The following is a 26,149-nucleotide window of genomic DNA, read 5'->3' on the forward strand; positions in this document are numbered from 1 at the left end:
AGGACTGAGACTAGACCACTCAGGAACACTTAACACCTCTTGGAAAGCAATTCTGGTGTGTATTTGGCATTACATTTTGTGATATTGTCTCGCTGAAAAATAAACCTCTATTCCAGGTTTAGGTTTTCAGAAGACTGAGGCAGTTTTCCTCTAACCTTTTACCTAGCCTTTGCTCCTTTCATATTTATTTTGATCCTGACAAACTCCCCAGTCCCTGCCGATGACAAGCATACCCATAACATGATACTGCCAACACAATACTTGGCTTCTTATATAAATAGTCTGGAAGCTGCTGAAAAGGCCAGATATTTAAACAAACAGGATTAAGTGGGCCTTGAAATGTGTCCCTTTGCTATGGGAGATGCCGACTGGACAAACGATCTGAGTCACCATTATCTCACACATATGATATTCCAATGATTTATATATGCACTAGATGACAGACAGGGGGCGCTGTTTTGACACCACCGCGCCTCCATCTTTGCACTCCCCCACCGTTGTAAATCAAATATTTTGGAAGCTATCGAAATGCATTTACTAATGTCTACATTAGCTTTTGCAACGTGTATTTTCTTACATTCCAATGCATACTTTTAAATTATATTATGTGAGCTAAATCTTTTTATTCTTCCTTAAAGTATAATTTTTGGAAGTTTTAATTTTACTGTCCCCACTACAACAAAAAATACTTAAATACATGTAATTATGTCCTTGAACCATTAAACATGAAATACTGTATAATTCCATTCATTCCTATGGAGGACTGCTTTTCTGAGGAGTGCCAATATGGCCAATCAATGGCTTCGAAGCATCTCATTGGCCAAAACATAGCATTACACGGAACCCAAACCGGCTGCGCGCGTGCGCTATCGTGCATTCATTTATTTTGCCCCCCCCACACCAAACGCGATCACGACACGCAGGTTAAAATATCAAAACAAACTCTGAACCAATGACATTAATTTGGGGACAGGTCGAAAAGCATTAAACATGTATGGCAATTTAGCTAGTTAGCTTGCACTTGCTAGCTAACGTTAATTTGTCCTATTTAGCTAGCTTGCTGTGGCTAGCTAATTTGTCCTGGGATATAAACATTGACTTAATATTTTACCTAAAATGCACAAGGACCTCCGACAATTAATCCACACATAAAACGGCCAACCGAATCGTTTCTAGTCATCTCTCCTCCTTCCGGGCTTTTTCATCTTTGAATTTATATGGTGATCGCATCTAAACTTTCATTGTATTACCACGACAACCGGCAACAAAGTTTGTCTTTCAGTCACCCACGTGGGTATAACCAATGAGGAGATGGCACGTGAGTACCTGCTTCTATAAACCAATGAGGAGATGGGAGAGGCAGCACTTTCAGCTCGATCTGCGTCAGAAATAGGAATGACTTCTATTTTAGCCCTTGGTGTCGCAGACGCTCGTTGGCGCGCACGAGCAGTGTGGGTGCAATAATTGAATAACATGAATTTCTAAATTTATTTTGCGACGCTCGCGCACGCGACGTGTCCGGTCTGGTCAGCATGTTAGCAATCCAGGGTTTATATACATTATTGGTATCATCACACAATTATAAAGTTGCCATGGCACCCTAGTAGCAGCCTAAGCAAAGACCTCCTGTAAATGTGTTGCTACATATTTAGATATTTTTTAGGTGTTTTCAATAATTGTTTTTTATGCAGCTCTTTTGTTTTTGATAACATTGAGATTTTATTGGATTTTTTATTTATTTAACTAGGCAAGTCAGTTCTTATTTACAATGACGGCCTACATTGGCCAAATCCTAACCCGGATGCTGCCCTATGGGACTTCCAATCACGGTCGGTTGTGATACAGCCTGGAATCAAACCAGGGATTGTAGTGACGCCTCAAGCACTGAGGTGCAGTACCTTAAGCTTCGAACACACCGACTGTGCCATTGCGTTTTGGTACACCAGAAGTACATTCATTTCCAATGGAATGCTGCGTTTGCCTTGCAGCATTGCGTTGGAGAGGCAGTTGCAGGCCGTTCTGTGTGGTGCAGATGCATCAAATTGTACGGTAAACTTGACAGAAAGTAGCAAATTGTGAATGTTGAATTTTGTTGCAAACATATCCAGTAAAAACTGTAATTACATTATAAAAACATTTTGATTGCACCATTTCTTTACATATGTTATTCATTTATTTGCCAAGGTGCATACATATTATTTATTCGATGACATCTAAAAATGTATTGTGAGAGCCTACAATATAATTCCCCTCCAAAATGCATAGTTTTGGAGTAAGATGCAATAATAAATAGTCAAGATAGCAGAGAGTAGGCTCTTCCAACAATGATACCAACGTTGAGGAAGGTGGTATTGATCGCGTTGTTGGGCTGGGACCAACCCCGCGGAAAGCACATGTCTGTGTGGGTCCAGAGATGGTTGAAGTCCCGAAAGCATGCAGGTGAGTTCCACCGTCTCATTCAAGAGCTTCGACAATTTCGAGAGGAATTTAGAAGTTACCTTCGTCTGGACCGAAGCGATCACCTGCTCCAGATGGTTGGAGCCAGGATCGCCCGGATGGATACCAACTACCGGGAGTCCATTAGCCCAATTGAACGCCTGGCGATTGTCTCCTGTAAGCTAAATTCTAGTGGATTTTTAAACCCTTTGATACCGTAATTTATTGATATTAGATACCTAGCTAGCTAAAGGGCTCTCTAGTTAATAGACCCTATGTGACATGAGATGTACTTTTATAGAATGTTCATTTGGACTATAACTTTTCCCAAAGTTGGTTTAAAATCCTTATTCGGAGCAAGGTTAGTTTTTGAATGCGCCTTTGGGATTCTGGCAGCCCGGTGGAGAATGTATCGGAGAGTGCTTGGTCTCAGCCACTCAAATGTCGATGCCTGCGTGAAGTTCTCCACAACGACCTGCAGAGGTCATTCCAGGAGCCGCTCCGAATGGAGAAGGGGACGCCAAATGGTCACCTACCTGATGTCACCAGGGAGGGGCCAACAACGCCCCCAGACAGGCACTCCAGGTGAGAGAAGCTGACCACCTACTTCTCATCGCCAGCAGGTGAAGTCCCATGGCAGCATCCCGTGGAGTGGAACGGCTCTTTTAAGAGGCCCCTAACACCACGTTTATTTTAAGAACCATCCACCATTGTACATAAAATTGTATTTTTGCCCCCAGATTATTTTATGTCTCCTTGTCTTTCTTCATTTGGAAGTTATATTTAAGTGAAATTTGGGAGCAAAGACCACACCTTAACCCTTCCCTCTCCCATTAACATCAGGTGAACAGGACCTCTAATTAGGTTATACGACATACAGTTAATATGATAACAATGGGAAAAGGTAACCTAGGGTCCAACCGCATGCGACCGTCTGCAAAAGATACCTGCATCAGTATAGTTGCCTAGCTGTGCAAAATGTTATGCAGCATTGATGCAATGACACAGTCGGTGTGCTGTGTTCGAAGCGACTGATGACGTGAAAGAAACCGAGCGATGGTAGCCTACCACAGGGTTATGCCGCGTTCGTGTACCAGTCGGAACTTGGAAACTCGGATATTTCAGGCTTGTTAACCGTTTGAAGTTATACACGTACCGCGTTCACCAGTCGGACATTTCTACGTTTCCTTGTTCCGACTGGCACTTGAACGCAGCATTTGTTATAAAAAACATGTGTCAGTACTGCGTCAATAGGCTCCTAGAGCAAAGGAACTAGATAGTACGAAACCCATTGTAGTATCAAGCGTATCTAGTACATTTATGAATATCTACATAACAGCAGTCGTCCAGTAAATCACGTTACTCGTAATCGTTCTTCCGGGATTGCTTCAGCATGGTTTCCACTAGATAGCCCAGCCACAAAGTCAAAATGGTCTATATCGTAAAAATTCATGAAAACAAAAGTACTTTTTGGTCTTAATTTGAGGTTCGTGTTGGGCATGAGGTTGGCAGTGGGGTTAAGGTTAGGTTAAAATCACATTTTAAAGAAGAGAAATTGTAGAAATAGGCGGGGTTCATGACTTTGTGTTTGTGGTAACTAGTGACGACTCTTCTGCATAGCCTAGCCAGGCACGCCCACCAACCCACACAAAAGCGTAATAAAAGCTGTTAAAAAACAGGCGCATTGACCATCTGACTACAGACGTTTGCCAAGCTAGGAGAAGTGAAGAATTTGCTCAGTTAGTCAATAAAGGTAAGAAACTCGCATAGCTATTCTAGATTAGTTAGTAGCCATACTCCCGAGTGGCGCAGCGGTCAAAGGCACTGTATCTCAGTGCTAGAGGTGTTACTACAGACCCAGGTTCGATCCTGGGCTGTATCATAACCGGCCGTGATTGTGAGTCCCATAGGGTCGCGGGGTTAGGGTTTGGCCGGGGTAGGCCGTCATTGTAAATACGAATTTGTTCTTAACTGACTTGCCTAGTTAAATAAATAAAGTCATGCTCTAGTAGTGGATAAGTAACCTTCTACAACGTGTGTTTGTGAAACAGATTATTCAGATTGCTCTTTCAATTTAAAAAATAACATTTACACCTCAACTTGGTCCAATGCATTAGGCTTACATTCTGAACTTTTGGAATCTGCTCTCAAGACATTTCAAAAGTCGCTAATAAAACGGCTAGAACAGAACTTTTCTTCCAAATGAAAATGCGTCATCCTTCCTTGGAGTTGACTGTTCACCGCAATTTAAGGGATACACAGTGACCGGTTTCCCAACAATATCTTAAGGCTACAGTCACCCTCCCTCTAAACAGCAGAGACGAACGTTATGCTCTTTGACTCATTCTGGATCATTTTATTTACCACTGTGGTGTTCAATGTAGGACAAGCTAACTCTTCTGCCGTTTGGAAGTTGAATGTCAGGCTTAGATTTTACCCAAGTTGAAAAGGGAGATTTATTTTGGAGACACATGCACACTTACATCTGCATTTCTGCCTCTAGAACACAGAGCATTATCAATGTAAAACAAGTTGCTGTGGAGACCATAAGCATGACTGGTCATTGAAATTTGAAATTAGGACAGAATTGGGATTGTTTCTGTGAGATGGTGTGGGTGACGATGGTTACTGTACCTTCACACCTAGTACAGTACACAGCGCACACCTTATAACTACATGAGCTCAATGTACACGCTATATATATAGTACATGAGGTGTGTGTACTGTCCCTCTTGCTTGATAGTTCTTGAGTGGGTGGAGGCACTGGAATGTACAGTGAAATGGCAATAGTTTTGGGCGTGCCAGTTTGAAAGGTGTGTGTCTGTATGACTGATTTGTCATGTGTTTGACACAGATGTGTGTACATGGTGGGAGTGTCCATAGTTTTGTCTTGTATAAAGAGACCTGTACTTACTTTTGTTCTGTCAAGCCCCTCTGTGTAACTATTACCAGGTCCAGCCAGTTTGCGTCAGTTGCTCAGTAGTGTTATTGTCAGGTGTATTTGCTCTCACAATTCAGGAGCGCTCCCACAAATGTATGAGCATGTCGGAAATAGGACACTGTCCAATGGGAATATTTTTCTCTTGAGTTATAGCATACACTCTAGTAATAAAGAATAAGTCCCTAAATGCAGACAGTGGTGGAAAAAGTACCCAATTGTCATACTTGAGTAAAAATAAAGATACCTTCATAGAAAATTATTCAAGTAAAAGTGAAAATCACCCAGTAAAATACTACTTGAGTAAAAGTTTAAAAGTACTTGGTTTAAAATATACTGAAGTATCAAAAGTAAATGCTCAAATATACTTAAGTAAAAGTATAAATGATTTCAAATTGCATATTAAGCAAACCAGACGGCACCATTTTATTTAAATGTTAGTTTTTGGATAGCCATGGGCACACTCCAACATCATTTACAAACGGAGCATGTGTGTTTAGTGAGTCCACCAGATCAGAGGCAGTAGGGATGACCAGGGATGTTCTCTTGATAAGAGTGTGAATTGGACAATTTTCCTGGCATGTTAAGCATTCAAAATGTGTCAGGGCAAAATGTATGGTGTAAGAAGTCCATTATTTTCTTTAGGAATGTAGTGAAGTAAAAGTATTATAAAAATGTATACCCCCCCACACACACACACATCTGATAACCCCCCAAAAAACAACTTGTATTTTTACTTCAGTACTTTACACAACTTAGCACAGGTAACAGTAAGCCTTGTCCTAGACTGAAAGACACTTTTCTTACACGTGTTTCAAAATACAAAATGGCAGAGCGAGAAGCTGCTTGAGAGGAGAGCTAGATAATGTCCTAATGGGGGATCATCTTTCACCTGGTCAGCACCTTCAGATCAGAACCACTGAAAGAAAAGAGGCAACAAGGGGAGAAACATTTAGACATTTTGGACATTTAACAGACTCATCTAGAGGGACTTGCAGTCAGTGCATTCCACTTACGGTAAGAAGGGTACAGTCAGGGGAGGAGGAGGATGAGATTGAAATCCACACAATGAGTCCGGAGGTCAGTGGGTGTGTTAGACATTGCAGCTGACTTTAAAGGCGGGTCGAGACGGACTGATCTACAAATCACCTTGCATCATAAATAACTACGCAATATTATTTGTAGGTCAGTCTGTCACAATTGACCTATGATACATTGTGGTTTTGATGCTCTCGAACATGGCCAGCGTCACCTTTAGGCAGTAGGGCAGGCTACTTCAGGGGTCTGTTCTGGAGGACATAACATTACTGCACTTTTCAGATAATCATATATTTGTTCTATATCTTGTCTATCTGTCAGAATAGGAAATTGTGTCAGCTCTATTCATTATATTTTGGTACGTTTCACATCACTGAATAGACCCCTGTTAACTCTTTCCACTCCGGCCGTTCCAGATGGCATTCAAGAATGGCGGGAGCAGAGGCGGGATGGACTTTATGGGGCTGGTGGATGCGTCAATCATCCGTATTCCGCCCCACCACTACATCCATGTCCTTGACCAAAACACCAATATTGCCCGTGTGGAGATAGGACCACTCACCTACATCAGACAGGACAATGAGAGGTGAGGAGTGTGTTTGTGTGTGTGTTTATCTGATAAGATCTGCATGTAGTTTCCTAATTACTAGTGCGATTGGTTGTTTTCAGTTTCTTCTAAGCCTCCTGATGTCAAACAAGCCGTTTCTCTCTGTGGTTACAGCATCACACACTATTTGACAGCACACTTCGAACGTTACCAAATATCAAGTTTAATGGCACCTTTTAGGTGTTTCTTTACAGGTTTAGATTAGTCAACATATGCCTTGTACAAACACGTTTACACTCCGTTCTGGACGACTGTGTGATCACGCTCTCCGTAGCCGATGAAAGACCTTTAAACAGGTCAACATTCACAAGGCCGCAGGGCCAGACGGATTACCAGGACGTGTACTCTGAGCAGGCGCTGACCAACTGGCAAATGTCTTCACTGACATTTTCAACTTGTCTCTAACTGAGTGTGTAATACACACATGTTTCAAGCAGACCACCATAGTCCCTGTGCCCAAGAACACTAAGGTAACCTGCCTAAATGACTACCGACTCGTAGTACTCACGTCTGTAGTCGTGAAGTGCTTTGAAAGGCTGGTCATGGCTCACATCAACACCATTATCCCAGAAACCCAAGACCCACTCCAATTTGCATACCGCCCCAACAGATCCACAGATGATGCAATCTTTATTGCACTCCACACTGCCCTTTCACACTTGGACAAAAGGAACATCTATGTTCATTGACTACAGCTCAGCGTTCAACATTATAGTACCCTCAAAGCTCATCACTAAGCTATGGACCCTGGGACTAAACACCTTCCTCTGTAACTGGATCCTGGACTTCCTGACGTGCCGCCCCCAGGTGGTAAGGGCAGGTAACAACACATCTGCCACGCTGATCCTCAACACGGGGGCCTCTCCTTTACCCCCTGTTCACTCATGACTGCATGGCCAGGCACGACTCCATCACCATCATTAAGTTTGCCGATGACGCAACAGTGGTAGGCCTGTTCACCGACAACGATGAGACAGCCTAGAGGGAGGAGGTCAGAGACCTGGCCATGTAGTGCCAGGATAACAACCTCTCCCTCAATGTGATCAAGACAAAGGAGATGATTTTGGACTACAGGAAAAGGAGGACCGAGCACTCCCCCATTCTCATCGATGGGGCTGTAGTGGAGCAGGTTGAGAGCTTCAAATTCCTTGGTGTCCACATCACCAACAAACTGTCATGGTCAAAACACACCAAGAGTCATGAAGAGGGCACGACAAAGCCTATTCCCCCTTAGGAGACTGAAAAGATTTGGCATCTGTCATCAAATCCCTAAGTTCTACAGCTGTACCATCAAGAGCATTCTGACTGATTGCATCACTACCTGGTATAGCAACTGCTTGGCCTCCGACCGCAAGGCACTACAGAGGATAGTGCGTACCGCCCAGTACATCACTGGGGCCAAGCTTCCTGCCATCCAGGACCTCTATACCAGGCGGTGTCAGAGGAAGGCCCTAAAAATTGTCAAAGACTCCAGCCCCCCTAGTCATAGACTGTTCTCTCTGCTACCACACGGCAAGCGGTACCGGGGCGCCAAGTCTAGGTCCAAGAGGCTTCTAAACAGCTTCTACCCCCCCAAGCCATAAGACTCCTGAACAGCTAATCAAATGGCTTCCCAGACTATTTGCATCCCCCCCCTTTTCCGCTGCTGCTACTCTGTTTATTATCTATACATAGTCACTTTAACTCTACCTACATGTACATATTACCTCAATACCGGTGCCCCCGCACATTAACTCTGTACCGGTGCCCCCTGTATATAGCCTCGCTACTGTTATTTTACAGTTTAATTATTTGTAATTCTTTTACATATCTATTTTTTACTTAACACCTATTTTTCTTAAAACATTGTTGATTAAAGGCTCTAAGTAAGCATTTCACTGTATGGTCTACACCTGTTGTATTCGGGTGCATGTAACAAATACAATTTGATGTACAGTATCGGTGTAGATTAGTGTGTCAGTCATTAGGTGACTGTATTGTCCCCTCCTTCCCAGAGTGCTGTTCTCCCCCACGCGAATGACCATGGTCCCTCCTCGCCACTACTGCGTGGTGCTCAACCCCGTCGCTCGCGACGACAACGGACAGGTGCTCTTCGACCAATCGGGACAAGCCAAGCTTCGCCATGCTGACCTGGAGATCCGGCTCACCCAGGACCCTTTCCCCCTCTACCCCGGCGAGGAGATCCAGCAGGTACTGTCTGTCTGTTAGACGTCAGCGCTAAAGCCTAGGTGTTAGCAGTGCAGGGTGCTAATGCAAGTCTTCAGGTGTCCGAGCAGAGGTTGCTCAGCACACAAGTGTGGTTCACTGAAACCCCTCCATTATGATCACATTTAGCTAAAGCTTAGGCATTCACTTGGATAGATAATATAACTGTCTGGGACCTGGGTGCTAGCCCTGTTCTCCTGCATGCCACAACTGTGTTAGCCTGCAGAGTTAAAGCCTAGGCATTAGAAGTTTGGAGAGTTAAAGCAATTTTTTATTCATTTTTATCTCTATCCCCACCCACACCCAGAACGTGACAGCACTGCAGATCGTCTACCCAGACACTGCTCTGCGCCTGCAGGCTTTGCTGGACTTTGAGGACGTGGGAGGAGAGAAGAGGGTTGCCGGAGATGAGTGGCTGTTTGAAGGGCCAGGTGAGTTCTCTGGGTTCAACTCCTAACACTTCCATTACAACTTTCCTTGGGTCCTTACATACATTCATATTGATATTTATAAATGCATTTTTTTGGGGACCAAATCAGAGCATCGTTTTAACGAGATAGCTAGTGCTCTTTCAATTTGTTTCTGATTTGACTGGCTGAAGTCAAATCCAATTTTATTCATCACGTGCACAGTTTACAGCAGGTATAAAAGGTGCAGTGAAATACTTTATTGCAAGCTCCCTCGACAGTGCAGTATAAATATCAATATAATCAAAGTCAAGTAAAAAATAACAAGTAGTATGCAAGAAACGTAGTACATTCCAAACAGTATGTAGTACCCGATTCCAAACACAGCCTGGTTGTAAGAGGTGTGTGACTGGTTGCAGGGAAGTCATATGCAGGAGAGCAGAACTGGGAAATAACCGGAGCAGTTTAATATGCAAGACCAACGGCATCCAGAACAACAAAATATGGGTTCAAAGAACCCGTCACAAACCAGTCAGAAGTGCACAATCACGTAACAACAAACAATTCCACACACAGACATGGGGGGAACAGAGGGTTATATACAAGACAAGTAATGAGGGAATGTAAACCAGGTGTGGGAAAACAAGACAAAACAAATGGAAAATGAAAGGTGGATCGGCGATGGCTAGAAGACCGGTGACGTCGAACGCCGGCCGACCAAGGAGAGGAACCGACTTCGGCGGAAGTCGTGACACTGGTTGCCTAATAATGCTTCTTTAACCCCTGACCCCTAACCTCTTTCCCCCCCCCCCCCCCCCCCCCCCCATAGGGACGTACATCCCCAGGAAGGAGGTGGCGGTGCTGGAAACCATCAAGGCCACGGTGATCAGAGAGAACCAGGCCATTCGCCTCCGAGCGCGCAAGGAGGGAGTGGACAGGAGCGGAGTCCGCAGGGTCACTGGTGAGACACTTGTACTGTATTTTATATTTTTATTGTACATATAATGTATGTACACAAGTAGCAGATGTTGTATCGCTATCATACACAGACGTGCGCACACACCTACCTAGCTGAGTGATTCCCTGTGTGTGTGTGTCCAGGTGAGGAGTGGCAGGTGAGAAAGGTGGGGGCGTATCTACCAGGGGCTCATGAGGAGGTCCTCGACATCGTCAACGCTTTCATCCTCACTGACAAGGTAACTCCTCTCTCGCCCTCACTTTATCCAGAACTCCCCACCTCCCTCCTTCTCTCTTACACTTTACCTATCACTTACTCCCTCACTTCTCTCTACCTTTCCCTCCCCTCCCTCCTTCACTCTCTCCCTCTCTTTACCAATCACTCCTCCTCTCTCTCGTCACCATTTACTTCCCCACCCACCCTCCTTCTTTCTTTCCCTCTCTTTGACCTATCACTCACCTTCCTTCTCTCTCCTATATCTCTTGTATTAATGCCAAAATGTGGGGCTCAAAACGGGTGGGGCAGCCCTGAATGACGGGTCGCCACTGAGCATGCAATAATGTAGCCTAAATCAAGAGTAGGCCTATTATTTTGCTTGCGTGTAGCCAACTCCAAAAACCCGCGGAGGTTGTGAAATATGAATATGACACTCGCATGCTTTTGAAAATAGGATTGGTATTATTTTATATCGGTATCACGATGACTATAAGATCCTACGTCTTCTCCCTAACGAGGTGGAGTGAGGTTAAGAAAGGGCTGAAATGTGGATAAAAAATGATTGTTTCAAAATATAACTTTTTTAAAATATATATAACAGCAGTTCCACACATCCCTGTGGGAAAAATGTTATTTGTATTTTATTCTGTTATATTCTTACTATAAAATATGTCTGACTGGATAGGTGTGTCTTGTCTGTTTTAATAAACAAAACAACAGACTATTGATTTGAATGGCACAGCCATGGCTGCACTGACCCGTAACATAGGCCTAATTAAACTCCATACGCTCTTCTATTCTTTTGAAAATACATCTTATTAGTCTTATGATGTTTCTTAGGACCTGCCTAAACAAATGTGGGGTTTTTTTCACTCAGAAAGCACTGCACGTGCGAGCAATACGGCCATTCCGTGACGCCGGGGGGCGGGACCGGCGCACTGGGGAAGAGTGGCTCGTTACCATGGCGGAGCGGGAGGCACACATCCCGTCTGTTGCCGAGGAAGTGGTGGGAGTGGTCAACGTGACCACGCTGAGCAGCCGTCAGTACTGTGTGATCCTGGACCCGGTGGGACCAGACGGTAAACCACAGCTGGGTCAGAAGAGGGTGGTCAAGGTGAGACTGAAAGAGAGCTCTGTGTTTCACTCCTTTGTTTGGTCAATTGTTTGTTGAGTCACTCATTGGTGTTTTACACACTGGTGAGGAAGTTCGGTGACTTCTGTTTGTTCATTCATTCGCCTTTGTAGCTTTTAGTCACTTCCCCAATGAGCTTTAATTTAACACTGCTCTCTCTCCTCTCTCAGGGTGAGCGTTCGTTCTTCCTGCAGCCCGGGGAGCACTTAGAGGAGGGCATCCAGGACGTCTATATTCTCTCTGAGGAGGAGGGCCTGGTGCTGAGGGCCGTAGAGGCCTTCAACGATACACAGGAGGTGAGGGGAGAGGGAAGGCTGGAAGAATTTAAATGCAGATGGGAGGGGAAACAAATGGACCTTAGTCAAATACAACGACAATCCTAAACAGGACTGTCTGGTTTGGCTGGTACACAATCCATTCAATGTACATTCGGTCCTTTCACACTGTCTCACTCTTTCTCTCTCTCTCTCACTTTCCCTCCCTCTCCTTATCTCTCTGTCCCTTCTCTCTCTCCCTCTCCTCTCTGCTAGCAGGAGGAAGAGGAGGATGAGGGGGAGGAGGAGAGGGCCAAGCTCTCCCGGAGGGGTGGAGTCCAACGTCGCCCCGGTGACCGCTGGATGCTACGCGGACCAATCGAGTACGTCCCCCCGGCGGCCGTGGAGGTGATGCTACGGCGACAGGCCATCCCATTGGACGAGAATGAAGGGATCTATGTCCGAGACATCAAAACAGGAAAGGTGAGTTTTTACCCAGCGGAATAGTTGAAGACAGGGGCTACGTCCCAAATGGCAACTTCACCGTTAAGTTTAGGCAATCATTTTGCCTGATAAGGTTTGGGATAGGGTTAAACTGAACATGACAGTACGTTTTTCACATTAATTCCGACTGGTTAAGGTTTGAGATGTGCCTACCACTGGGATTGAACCGACCATCTTCAGAGCCGTTGCTCACAGTTGAACTTCTTATGGCTGCAGGGGCAGTATTGAGTAGCTTGGATGAAAGGTGCACAGAGGTGCCCATAGTAAACTGCCTGCTCCTCAGTCCCAGTTGCTAATATATGCATATTATTATTCGTATTTGATAGAAAACACTCTGAAGTTTCTAAAACTGTTTGAATGATGTCTGTGAGTATAACAGAATTCATATGGCAGGCAAAAACCTGAGAAAAAATCCAAACAGGAAGTGGGATTTCTGAGGTTGGTCAATTTTCAACACAGCCCCTATTGAACACACAGTGGGATATGGATGAGTTTGCACTTCCTACGGCTTCCACTAGATGTCAACAGTCTGTAGAACCTTGTCTGATGCCTCTACTGTGAAGTGGGGCCGAAGGAGACAGGAAATAGTCAGGTCTACCATGACCTGGCCATGCTCTGACCATGCGCGTTCACATGAGGGAGCTCTGTTCCATCGCACATCCGAAGTCAATGTAATTCTACGGTTGGAACTTTATTGAAGATTTATGTTAAAAACATTCTATAGATTGATTCAATACATCGTTTGACAAGTTTCTACTGACTGTTACGGAACGTTTTGACATTTCGTCTGCTTTTAGTGAACGCGCTTCCTGACTTAGCGTGTTTGGTAAACAAATCCAAACAAAAATAGCTATTTGGACATAAATGATGGACATTACCGAACAAAACAAACATTTCTTGTGGGAGTCCTGGGAGTGCATTCTGACGAAGATCAGCAAAGGTAAGTGAAGATTTATAATGCTTTTTAGGAGTTTTGTTGACTGCACAATTTGGCGGGTAACTGTATGGCTTCCTTTTGTGGCTGAATGCTGTTCTCAGATTATTGAATATTGTGCTTTTGCTGTAAAGCTTTTTGAAATCTGACACAGCGGTTGCATTAAGAACAAGTGTATTTTTAATTCTATGTAAAACATGTATCTTTCATCAAAGTTTATGATGAGTATTTATGTTATTTGACATAATTGGTTCTCTGCAATTTCTCCGGATATTTTGGAGGCATTTCTGAACATGGCGCCAATGTAAACTGAGGTTTTTGGATATAAATATGAGCTTTATCGAACAAAACATATATGTATTGTGTAACATGAGGTCCTATGAGTGTCATCTGATGAAGATCATCAAAGGTTAGTGATTAATTTTATCTCTATTTCTGCTTTTTGTGACTCCTGTCTTTGGCCGTAAAAATGACAGTTTTTCTGTGATTTTGCGGTAACCTAACATAATCGTTTGTGGTGCTTTCGCTGTAAAGCCTATTTGAAATCGGACACTTTGGTGGAATTAACAACAAGATTACCTTTAAAATGGTATAAGATACATGTATGTTTGAGGAATTTTAATTATGAGATTTCTGTTTGAATTTGGCGCCCTGCACCTTCACTGGCTGTTGTCATATCATCCCGTTAACGGGATTGCAGCCATAAGAAGATTAACTAGATGGTATTTGGCGCTCACATTGCCCCTAGTGGACAGTATCCCTCCATGTCTTGGGGACCAGGGGCCTCATTTATAAACTGTGTGCGTACAAAATACACCCCGACATGTGTGTGTGCTCCAATTTTCACGCATAATTTGGCATTTCAAAAATCTTGATGTGAGACTGTGCTCACCTTCCTGCAAACTTTAGACCATGCTTATGCACATCTGCTAGTGGTTGAAATATTGTATTGCAAGTGAGTAGGCTATTTTGTGCAAATGTGGGATATGATGAAAAATAAAAGCAGGAAAGCACAAACAAGAATTCAGCCATTTGCCGTTAGTAAATCTAAAATAATTAAGACCTAGAACTCATTTTATCTTCATAACCATTGCAGAATAAATTTCTCATATTTTCTGGCTGTGCTGAGTTCATATTCCCGACGTAGCCATACAACAAATTACCATGTGCATCTCTCACTTAATTGGACCTAGTAAATTAGATATAGCCTATATGTTTAGCAAGTTTTGGAATCCCATAGGCACCACGGTTTATAATATAGAGTCAAATTGAACAGGTAAACCGCTTATATTTTGCATTGAAGTAGGCCTACTGTATGCTTCTGTAATTGCATTTTTGTTTTAGTAGCCAGGTGTAGACAACGTTTCAGAATTTGCGGGCAGTCCATGTTTTAGGTTGGGGAAAAGTCGATGCGAAACATTGTTGAATTCAAACGTTCTGCTGACAGGTCCACAACAATTTTGACACTGTCCTTTGCCAGATACAGTGTGTAACGGCTTTCTTCCTGGGATGAATGAGAGGACCAAAATGCAGCGCAGTTAGTGTTCAACATGTTTAATCAGCAGATAAACGGTGAACATTAACCCATAACAAAATAACAAACGTGAAAGCCGAGACAGTCCTATCTGGTGCAGAACACAAACACAGAGACAGGAAACAACCACCCACAATCCCCAACACAAAACAAGCCACCTATATATGATTCTCAATCAGGGACAACGATTGACAGCTGTCTCTGTTTCTGTGTTCAGCCTAATATGGTTCACAGACGAACTAGACACACAACATAGAATTCCCACCCAGCTCACGTCCTGACCAACACTAAACAAGCAAAACACATAAGAACTCTGGTCAGGACGTTACACAGTGTAAATTACGCAGGTTGACATTTTGTAATGAGTCTGGCCCTGGAAGCAGAACTGAGTAGTTTGCGCTAGATGGGTCAGCTGCATAATCAAAATTGACTATTGTTCAAATTCATTAAAACAAAAATGTACTTTTTGGTCTTTAATTTAAGATATTGGGGTTAGCAGTGTGGTTAAGGTTAGAGTTAGGTTTAAAATCAGATTTTATGACTGGCTTTGCCAGCTAGTGACCATTCTGCAGGGCTGCTTCCAGTCCAACTCAAAAAATGCCAACATACAGTTGAAGTCGAAGTTTACATAGACTTAGGTTGGAGTCATTAACTTGTTTTTCAACCACTCCACAAATTTCTTGTTAACAAACTATAGTTTTGGCAAGTCGGTTAGGACATCTACTTTGTCCATGACACAAGTAATTTTTCCAACAATTGTTTACAGTGAATTATAAGTGAAATAATCTGTCTGTATCACAATTCCAGTGGGTCAGAAGTTTACATACACTAAGTTGACTGTGCCTTTAAACAACTTGAAAAGTTCCAGAAAATTCTCATGGCTTTAGAAGCTTCTGATCGGCTAATTGACATCATTTGAGTCAATTGGAGGTGTACCTGTGGATGTATTTCAAGGCCTACCTTCAAACTCAGTGCCTCTGCTTGACATCATGGGAAAATCAAACGAAATCAGCCAAGACCTCAGAGAAAAAATTGTAGACCTCCACAAGTCTGGTTCATCCTTGGGAGCAATTTCCAAACGCTTGAAGGTACCACGTTCGTCTGTACAAACAATATTACGCAAGTATAAACACCATGGGACCACGCAGCCGTCATACCGCTCAGGAAGAAGATGCGTTCTCTCTCCTAGAGATGAACGTACTTTGGTGTGAAAAGTGCAAATCAATCCCAGAACAACAGCAAAAGACCCTGTGAAGATGCTGGAGGAAACCGGTAGAAAAGTATCTATATCCACAGTAAAACGAGTCCTATATCGACATAACCTGAAAGGCCGCTCAGCAAGGAAGAAGTCACTGCTCCAAAGCCACCATTAAAAAAAGCCAGACTACGGTTTGCAACTGCACATGCGGACCAAGATACTTTTTGGAGAAATGTCTTCTGGACTGATGAAACAAAAATAGAACTGTTTGCCCTTAAGGACCATCGTTATGTTTGGAGGAAAAAGGGGGAGGCTTGCGAGCCAAAGAACACCATCCCAACCGTGAAGCACGGGGGTGACAGCATCATGTTGTGGGGGTGCTTTGCTGCAGGAGGGACTGGTGCACTTCACAAAGCCCTGACCTCAATCCTATAGAAAATATGGGCAGAACTGAAAAAGCGTGTGCGAGCAAGGACCTGACTCCGTTACACCAGCTCTGTCAGGAGGAATTGGCCAAAATTCACCCAACTTATTGTGGGAAGCTTGTGGATGGCTTCCCAAAACGTTTGACCCAAGTTAAACAATTTAAAGGCAATTCTACCAAATACTAATTGAGTGTATATAAACTTCTGACCCACTGGGAATGTGATGAAAGAAGTAAAATATGAAATAAATCATTCCTTCTACTATTATTCTGACATTTCACATTCTTAAAATAAAGTGGTGATCCTAACTGAGCTAAAACAGGGAATTTTTACTAGGATTAAATGTCAGGAATTGTGAAACTCAGTTTAAATGTATTTGGCTAAGGTGTATGTACATTTCCGACTTCAACCGTATATAAATTACTGCAAAATATTAACTTTCTGCCAACACAGTAAATATACCGGTAACTTATGTAAAATATTTGACAGTATGCCTATGGATAGGCTATTGCTGTGCTATATGAGCACGGCATCGTTTCCTATTAATCTCAGAGCCTATACCATGGCAGGACCTAGAAACATAATCATTTATTGGTCATCAAGTGTTTAGCGTACTTTTAAATTGTTTCGAATATACAATCAATCTTGCTGAATGCACAGACAGGCACTCGCCATGGGCAGCATGCATGTTTAATTTGAAAAAGTCTGCAAAATATCAAAACATTCTGCCCACACCGCTACAGAAATGTGATCCTAGTTGCCATTGCTCTTTTAGAAACTGCCCTGGCTTAATTCCAATTAATACTGTAAATAACAGGCGTTATTTTCAACATTTAAAGGTTGAACGGAGGGCGTTTTCCAGGCTGAGTTTTAATGCTTGTTCACGCACGCAGAGTTTTACGACCGGTCTGATTTTATAACGAGAAACATGCATATTTATAGTATGGTGTACGCCAAGTACAACATTTTTGTACGTGCGCCGATTTAATAAAATAAATAAATGTATTTTTTATTTGTTTTCAGAAATGGCACACACAGAAATTGTGACATTTTAAGCAACGATTATAAATGAGGCCCCTGGACAAACGTCTAATACTGCAGTGGATCTGGTGTGACCTGGCCGATTCTCTATAGTGCTTGGGCACCTGACTGTCAAACACTTTTTTTTTTTTTTTACCATTTCCTGCAATTCCACACTGTTTCTTCAAAAGGGGAATCCATATGAACAGAATACAACTATTTATTAGGTTCTGCCACAAGAAATTATATTGAACTCGAATACTCAAATTATTAGAATTTATTTTTAAACACAAGGCCAGAAAAAAAGTGTGCATATCTATATGCCAACAGTGCGCAACAATGGTTAATTTATCATAACATTACAGATAACCAATCCTAATGGCTAAATTGCCCCATATACAGTATTGTCAATAAAATAAATAAAAAAAATGCCATTTTAAGATGAATTTATTGAAACCGTAATATATCAACTGGTTATATTATATTTTGGAACACAATCTTCAAAAGGCAGTAGCCTCAGCAGTTGCGCTTGCTTGTAGAAGCCTGTGGCTGTTCAATGGCATAGCCTTTTTTTTGTTAATTTAGCAGACAAAGATGCTCTTATTTCCCGAGCCCTTATCACAGTCAAGACGCACCTATTTTATAGTAGTTTAACAGAATAAAATAGAACAACGCCACCGCATACAATCTCATTCTAGATGATTCTGGGCTTCCAACTCTGTGGCAACAGTTTGGGGAAGGCCCTTTCCTGTTTCAGCATGACAATGCCCCGTGCACAAAGCGAGGTCCATACATAAATGGTTTGTCGAGATCGGTGTGGAAGAACTTGACTGACCTCAAATCCACCGAACACCTTTGGGATAAATAGGAACGCCGACTGCGAGCCAGGCCTAATCGCCCAACATCAGTGCCTGACCTCAATAATGCTCGTGGCTGAATGGAAGCAAGTCCCCGCAGCAATGTTGCAACATCTAGTTGGAAAGCCTTCCCAGAAGAGTGGAGGCTGTTATAGCAGCAAACGGGGGACCAACTCCATATTAATGCCCATGATTTTGCAATGAGATGTTCAACTAGCAGGTGTCCACAGACTTTTGGTCATGTAGTGTATTTGATGCAATGAGGGTAGAAATTGTTTATTTGGACGATTATTCCATACAAAGCAAAGCAGAACTGTTTCATCGAGCTACAAAAATCCTGTGCCTTTTTTCCATTTTGCGCGTACAGACAGCTTGGCCACATAACTGCGAAGCGGCTGCGGTCCGCTAGCATATGGGGCTCAGTCAGGGCTGTTACTTTTGTAACTGAATGAAAACAACATTTTAACTGATTTTAATGTTGGGAAAATATATGATGCAAATGCAGAATGGTGTTAAATGCCTCTAAACAGCTTGGAGAAATTTTTTCAGATTTAATCATGTAATATTAGGCTTACTGATTATTTCTCAGTATCTTCTTGTAAACTGCTCATTGCGAGCCACCAGACATGCAGTTTTCTGCAAAGGTGCAATCTTTTTTCGGCTGGTGGAAGGTTACTTTGAGTCAGTGGGAGAATCTCAATTGCGTACGCCTTGCGTCCTCTCTCCTTCTCAAAACCCATTGGATGAGAAAGCCAGCGAAGCCTAATCAGACATGCCTGTGCTCACCATGGTTCTTACAGGCAACATGAACTGGTGCACACCTCTCAAATGATATGTAACAACACTGACTGAGTGCATCGGACATGAAACGATGATACATTTGTAACGGCACAACGAAATGGATACATTTTATTTTGCAGGTGCCTTTTTTCATTTTAAACACCAGTGGTGCAACTAGTGCTTTCTGACAGCACTGAACCAAAACTTTCCAGTGGGCAAAACATTCATCTTGAGGTGATGTGGAGCGTGTGCAAAATGCAATCTGTTAAAGGTGCAATATGTAGAAATCGCTCCATTGGTTGCTAAAATCCTAATAGGTCTCCTAATTTTTGTTTGGCAAAACAAGCATTATTGTACCATCTAAACCACTGTGAAATATCTTTTCAGTAACCAAAAATATTTTATTTTTCTGTTTTTGAAGCTGTTTAACAAAACCGAAAGTCAAAGATGCAAAAATTAAACTTAACAGGAAGCGTAGAAATAGCACACAGAACAGATTTACGCTTCTTAGACTTGCTTTCAGTGAGAATGACCGATCTATCTATAACTCCCACTTTTGCCGGGTCGCCCAAAAAGTTACATATTGCAGCTTTAATTATTATATAAAACAGACATGTATTTTAATATAGACTAACTAAAAAACATGACTAATCATTGAAAATGACATGGATACTTTTCTGGTATAAAAGTGGGATTGCACCTGCTCCATTGCTCAGGCGCCTATGATATAGTGCACGATTTACCAGGGCCCACAGGACTCTGGTCAAAAGTAGTGCACCATGTACTGTAGGGGGGCCATTTGGGACATACGCTAAAACACCTGATTCAAATGATCCAGGGAATCCATTCACCTGTTATTTAACAACCTTAAATCCCCACCCACCTCTCACCCTCCCTCTCCCCCATTGGCTACCTGGCTCTAGGTCCGTGCTGTGATTGGCCACACTTACATGCTGACGCAGGACGAGGAGCTGTGGGCGAAGAATCTGCCTCAGAATGTTGAGACCCTCCTGACCTCCACAAAGGAACCGCTGGCTGAACGCTCTGACCGCAGAAAGGAAGTGGAGATGAAGGCCCGGGACAAGACCGAGGTGGTGTCCTACAGGGTTCCCCACAACGCTGCTGTGCAGGTCTACGACTACAGGGAGAAAAGGGCCAGGTAAATATGGCTGACAGGCAGACGGACGTGGAGGGACAATGACACTGGCCCTGTCCAGAAACAACCCATAAAACTAGCCTGCTTTCCAAATGGCACCCTATTCCCTATATAGTGCACTCTTTTCACCAGAGCAACATTGAGCCCCTAGTGTAAACTTTTCCCTTTCGCCCTCCCTCTCTCTTCGCATCCCCTCTCCTCTCTTGCCCTCTCTCCTCCCCTCTCTCAGGGTGGTGTTTGGGCCAGAGATGGTAATGCTGGGTCCTGATGAGCAGTTCACCGTGCTTTCCCTGTCGGGGGACAAGCCCAAGAGGACCAATGTCATCAAGGCCGTGTGTCTGCTGCTGGGGCCGGACTTCTTCACTGACATCATCACCATAGAGACGGCCGACCACGCACGCCTGCAGCTGCAGCTCAGCTACAACTGGTAGGGTTTGTGGGTGGGGGGAGGGAGGGAGGGAGGGGCGTATGTGTGTGTGCTTGAGAATCCTCTGCGATTTGGTCTGTTTCTCTGTCTCCCTAGTCTAGTCTGTAGGCCAGCTGATGTATTTCATATCGCTCTCTCTCTCTCTCTCTCTCAGGCACTTTGACCTGAAGTCTCCTGCGGACCCGTCCCAGGCTGCGGCTCTGTTCTCGGTGCCAGACTTTGTGGGGGATGCCTGTAAAGCCATCGCCTCCCGCGTCAGAGGAGCCGTCGCCTCCGTGCAGTTTGACGACTTTCACAAGGTCCTTCCCACACCTCAGTCATCTAAATCTGCACTGTTCTGCCTTTTCAACGCACTTTTTAATTCTGCATGGCCTCCAGCCCTTAGCGTTTGTAGTTTAGGTAGGCCTATGGAAAACGTAAGCCAATTGATTCAAAGACAACAATAACACCCCATGCGTTAACCTCTTCTTTAACCCCCTCCACTCTACAGAACTCCAACCGGATCATCTGCTCCTCTGTGTTTGGCTTTGATGACAAGCTGGCAGTGCGTCCAAGCCTGCGCTTCCACCAGAACAGTCTGGTCATCAGCAGTGTTGACATCCAGTCAGTGGAGCCGGTGGACCAGAGGACCAGAGACTCCCTGCAGAAGAGTGTCCAGCTGGCCATCGAGATCACCACCAACTCCCAGGAGGCTGCCGCACGGTAGGACACAATACACGCGCGCACACACGGGGGGGAGATTTCCCCCTCTGAAGCCATCGAAGTTCAAGGCCGACCGTGGTACTGCAGGAATTATTAGCATAAAACAGGACCCCCCCCCATTATAGTGAATGGGAAAATGTCTATCTCTGTATACAAATTTTGTATACAATCATGACTTCTAATACACTAGATATATTTACTTGAACTGATTTCTTTTAAAATCTCATTATAGAAGTTATAAGAATAATTTGTTTGCTAATGGCAGCCTGCAGTATACCTGTCTGCCTTCAACTTTAGTTATTTAACGAAAGTTGGCACCACTGAGCTAGCCTGCAACTCACTTCTTGGAGTAGCTCAAGCTGCACATGTTATGTCTCCATGAGACGCCATCTTAAGACTTCATTTGGCTTCAATGCGCCTTCACACAGGAATGAATGGTGTCACGTGATCGATGGCTTTGTCCATATGTCATTCAATCAATCAAGTTTATTTTATATAGCCCTTCGTACATCAGCTAATATCTCGAAGTGCTGTACAGAAACCCAGCCTAAAACCCCAAACAGCTAGTAATGCAGGTGTAGAAGCACGGTGGCTAGGAAAAACTCCCTAGAAAGGCCAAAACCTAGGAAGAAACCTAGAGAGGAACCAGGCTATGAGGGGTGGCCAGTCCTCTTCTGGCTGTGCCGGGTGGAGATTATAACAGAACTATGCCAAGATGTTCAAAAATGTTCATAAGTGACAAGCATGGTCAAATAATAATCATGAATAATTTTCAGTTGGCTTTTCATAGCCGATCATTAAGAGTTGAAAAACAACAGGTCTGGGACAGGTGGCGGTTCCATAACCGCTGGCAGAACAGTTGAAACTGGAATAGCAGCAAGGCCAGGCGGACTGGGGACAGCAAGGAGTCACCACGCCCGGTAGTCCCGACGTATGGTCCTAGGGCTCAGGTCCTCCGAGAGAAAGAAAGAGAGAAGGAGAAAATTAGAGAGCCAAGATTTTCAAAATGTTCATAAATGACAAGCATGGTCAAATAATAATCAGGAATAAATCTGTTGGCTTTTCATAGCCGATCATTAAGAGTTGAAAACAGCAGGTCTGGGACAGGTAGGGGTTCCGTAACCGCAGGCAGAACAGTTGAAACTGGAATAGCAGCAAGGCCAGGCGGACTGGGGACAGCAAGGAGTCATCATGCCCGGTAGTCCTGACGTATGGTCCTAGGGCTCAGGTTCTCAGAGAGAGAGAAAGAAAGAGAGAACGAGAGAATTAGAGAGAGCATACTTAAATTCACACAGGACACTGGATAAGACAGGAGAAGTACTCCAGGTATAACCAACTGACCCTAGCCCCCCGACACATAAACTACTGCAGCATAAATACTGGAGGCTGAGACAGGAGCGGTCAGGAGACACTGTGGCCCCATCCGAAGATACCCCCGGACAGGGCCAAACAGGAAGGATATAACCCCACCCACTTTGCCAAAGCACAGCCCCCGCACCACTAGAGGGATATCTTCAACCACCAACTTACAATCCTGACAAACACGCATGTGCACACACACTTACAGGAGCAATTAGTGTTAAGTGCCTTGCTTAAGGGCACATTGACAGATTTTTCACCTAGTTCGGCTAAGGGATTCGAACTAGTGACCTTTTGATTACTGGCCAACCCACTCAATTTCTAGGCTACCTGCCACCAGACACACACACACTGTTCATTTTCAGATTGGGTTGTTTTTGCCTGTTGGTGTAAGCGTTAACTTCTCTCTCCCCTCCCTCCCTGCAGCCATGAGGCAGAGCGTCTCGAGCAGGAGGCACGTGGTCGTCTGGAGAGGCAGAGGATCACAGACCAGGCGGAGGCAGAGAAGACCAGGAAAGGGCTGTTGGAGCTGGAGGCCCTCAGGTGACCATTAATGCTGTGCCGCTAACACTAACGAATGTTAGCATCGCTTATGGGAAATGTAATGGCAGGGGGATAGCATTAGCATAACGCTAACCCATGTTAGCATCGCTGATGGGAAAATGTTATGACAAGAGACTAGAATTAGCATGGCTAGCGTTAGCGTCATGCTGTTCTTAGTAGTGTGACTGTGAAGTTGTACCGAATAAGATTTTAGATCAGAGATCCTAACATAATGCTATTGTGAGTTGTGTAAATGCAGAGGTTAGATATGTGGTGCTGGGGTGAAGAAGTTTCCCCAAGGTACAGCTCTAGGATCAGTTTTCCCAACCGTAACCAGCTAACAGTGTGTCGTTGTGTGTTGCAGTGCGGCGGTGGAGAGTACAGGGGCAGCCAAGGCAGAGGCCCAGGCCAGAGCAGAGGCAGCCCATATCCAGGGAGAGGCAGCAGTCAATGAGGCTAAACTGAAGGCTGAGGCCCAGAGGATTGAGGCTGTACGTATCCTCTTGCTGTGTGTTCTACATTGTGTAATTCTGAAACAACCAGTAGTTCACCTGTAATTGCTGACCTGTGTGGGTCTGTTTTGTTTGATAAATGTTTGAAGGTGTTCTACATTGTGTAATGCTGAAAGGTTCACATACTACGTGTAGCTGACCTGTAATTGTGTGTGTGCAGGAGGGCGAGCTGAACCGTCTGTCCAAGGCGAGAGAGCAAGAGCTAAACTATAAGTCAGAGATGGATCGTTTGGAAGTGGAGAAACAGCAGAAGCTGGCTGAGATAGAGAGCAACCGCTTTAAACAGCTGGTGGACAGTATCGGCGCCGACACCCTGCAGGAGATGGCCAGAGCCGGCCCCGAGCTACAGGTACATAACTCCTGACATACCATAACACTGTCATATTTGTGCTACACAATACATTTTGTCTGAACAAAAATGGCACCTGGAGAATCCTTAAGCTCTTGCTCTGGTCAGAATTGTTCTGTAATGTTTTACTTTACTGTAACGTTTCACAGAGCAGGTCTGTCTTTCTCCCACACAATCTCAATTTAAATAAATTAGCTATATTAGCGTGACAAGACATTATCAGGATGTATAAGATACCGTTTAAGATATTGGAACTGGAACAAGGGATCTTATTCAATCAGTTATAACGGAAAGGAACAATTATCATAGTAAATGTATCATCTCTCTCGCTTTCTGTCCTTCCCTTCCCAGGTCAAGCTGCTCCAGTCTCTGGGTTTGAAGTCCACCCTGATCACAGACGGCTCTTCTCCCATCAACCTCTTCAGCACAGCCAACGGCCTTCTGGGAGCTCTATCTAAGAGCCCGGGCCAGTGAGAGGAGGAAGAGAATATGAAGAGGAGGAGAATGTCCAGTCTGAAAACATCCCCTACAGATGTAGGATTTCTGATTGTTTATCTATTTTGTCTGATGTAGTAACTGACAATTTAAGGATATGATATGGATGACGTGTGTGTGTGTGTGTGTGTGTGTGTGTGTGTGTGTGTACACATAGCTGTGTGTCTGACTAAAGACGTCCACGTGAACATTCCCTTGGTTTACATGCTTTTTTTTTTACCCATCTCTTTGGTGTCGTTGATGCCCTATAAAGTGCTGTCCAACTCATGTGTTGCATATCTCTACTAACCGGAATGCTGGATAGTAAGGAATCTTTCCTTGTCTGCGTTTCATGCAAATTTCTTTCATTCATTTGTTGGTCCATTTTATCAAAGAAATTAAAGCATGAGTTTTCCCCAAAACAATGAGTGCCAATTCTTCCATTTGTATCCATGTTCTTTCTGTACACACAATGGATAATGTGTCTCAATCTATTTGAATAAATCATATTTTTGCAATTACCACCATGCATCGAACTCTTCATCTACAGCTTATGTGTTTAGCTTATTCAGTAGTAACTAATAAAAACAACATTTAAGCTACATGCTTTGGCCTGACTTATTTATTACAGAGCTTGAAAAATCTATTGACTCAAATTGTATCATATCATTAATTGAAATGACCATTGGACAACATTACAAATCTTACTGATTGCACCTTTAATCAATGATTTGACACTGATTACGTTTTTATTAGAAGACCACTGGATATTTTAGCACAGATTTTTTTCCCCCTCAACTTGATAGCCTATTTTCGACAATCCCAATGCATATTTGACCATGTAAAATACGAAGAACAAAGTGTGGTTTAGCTAAAGATAACGTTAGCTGGTAACGTGATCAACGTGTTTTGTTTTTCCAAAGAGCAAACAGACCCACTATAACTTGGCCTACACTCCCGAGTGGCGCATCGGTCTAAGGCACTGCATCACAGTGTTAGAGGCGTCACTACAGACCCTGGTTCGGCAATGATTAATAGTCCCGTAGGGTTGCGCACAATTGGCCCAGCGTCTCCCGGGTTAGAGGGTTTGGCCGTGGTAGGCCGTCATTGTAAATAACAATTTGTTATTAACCGACATGCCGGGTTAAAGGTTAAATAAAATTAAAATAAACATGAGGTAGGTC

At 43.7% G+C, this 26,149-nt stretch overlaps 1 protein-coding gene across 2 annotated transcripts; it reads left to right on the forward strand.

The window, feature by feature from the left end:
• Positions 1-4,027: 4,027 nt before the first annotated feature.
• LOC120032909 (major vault protein-like) lies at positions 4,028-25,489 on the forward strand. Of its 2 annotated transcripts, none has more exons than XM_038979177.1 (17): positions 4,028-4,189; positions 6,829-6,998; positions 9,014-9,209; positions 9,532-9,655; positions 10,461-10,592; positions 10,733-10,827; positions 11,683-11,919; positions 12,108-12,233; positions 12,471-12,674; positions 20,367-20,602; positions 20,829-21,026; positions 21,181-21,325; positions 21,517-21,728; positions 23,514-23,630; positions 23,995-24,121; positions 24,303-24,491; positions 24,843-25,489. In XM_038979177.1, exons 2-17 carry the CDS (start codon positions 6,829-6,831, stop codon positions 24,963-24,965), a joined length of 2,631 nt encoding a protein of 876 aa, XP_038835105.1. In that variant the 5' UTR covers positions 4,028-4,189; the 3' UTR covers positions 24,966-25,489. The 2 variants fall into 2 exon arrangements, with proteins under 2 accessions (XP_038835105.1, XP_038835097.1); XM_038979169.1 differs by having other exon boundaries at positions 4,029-4,189; positions 12,468-12,674.
• Positions 25,490-26,149: the final 660 nt, after the last annotated feature.

This window comes from Salvelinus namaycush, chromosome 3 (assembly GCF_016432855.1).
Source record: "Salvelinus namaycush isolate Seneca chromosome 3, SaNama_1.0, whole genome shotgun sequence".
In the NCBI taxonomy this organism is placed as follows: domain Eukaryota; kingdom Metazoa; phylum Chordata; class Actinopteri; order Salmoniformes; family Salmonidae; genus Salvelinus; species Salvelinus namaycush.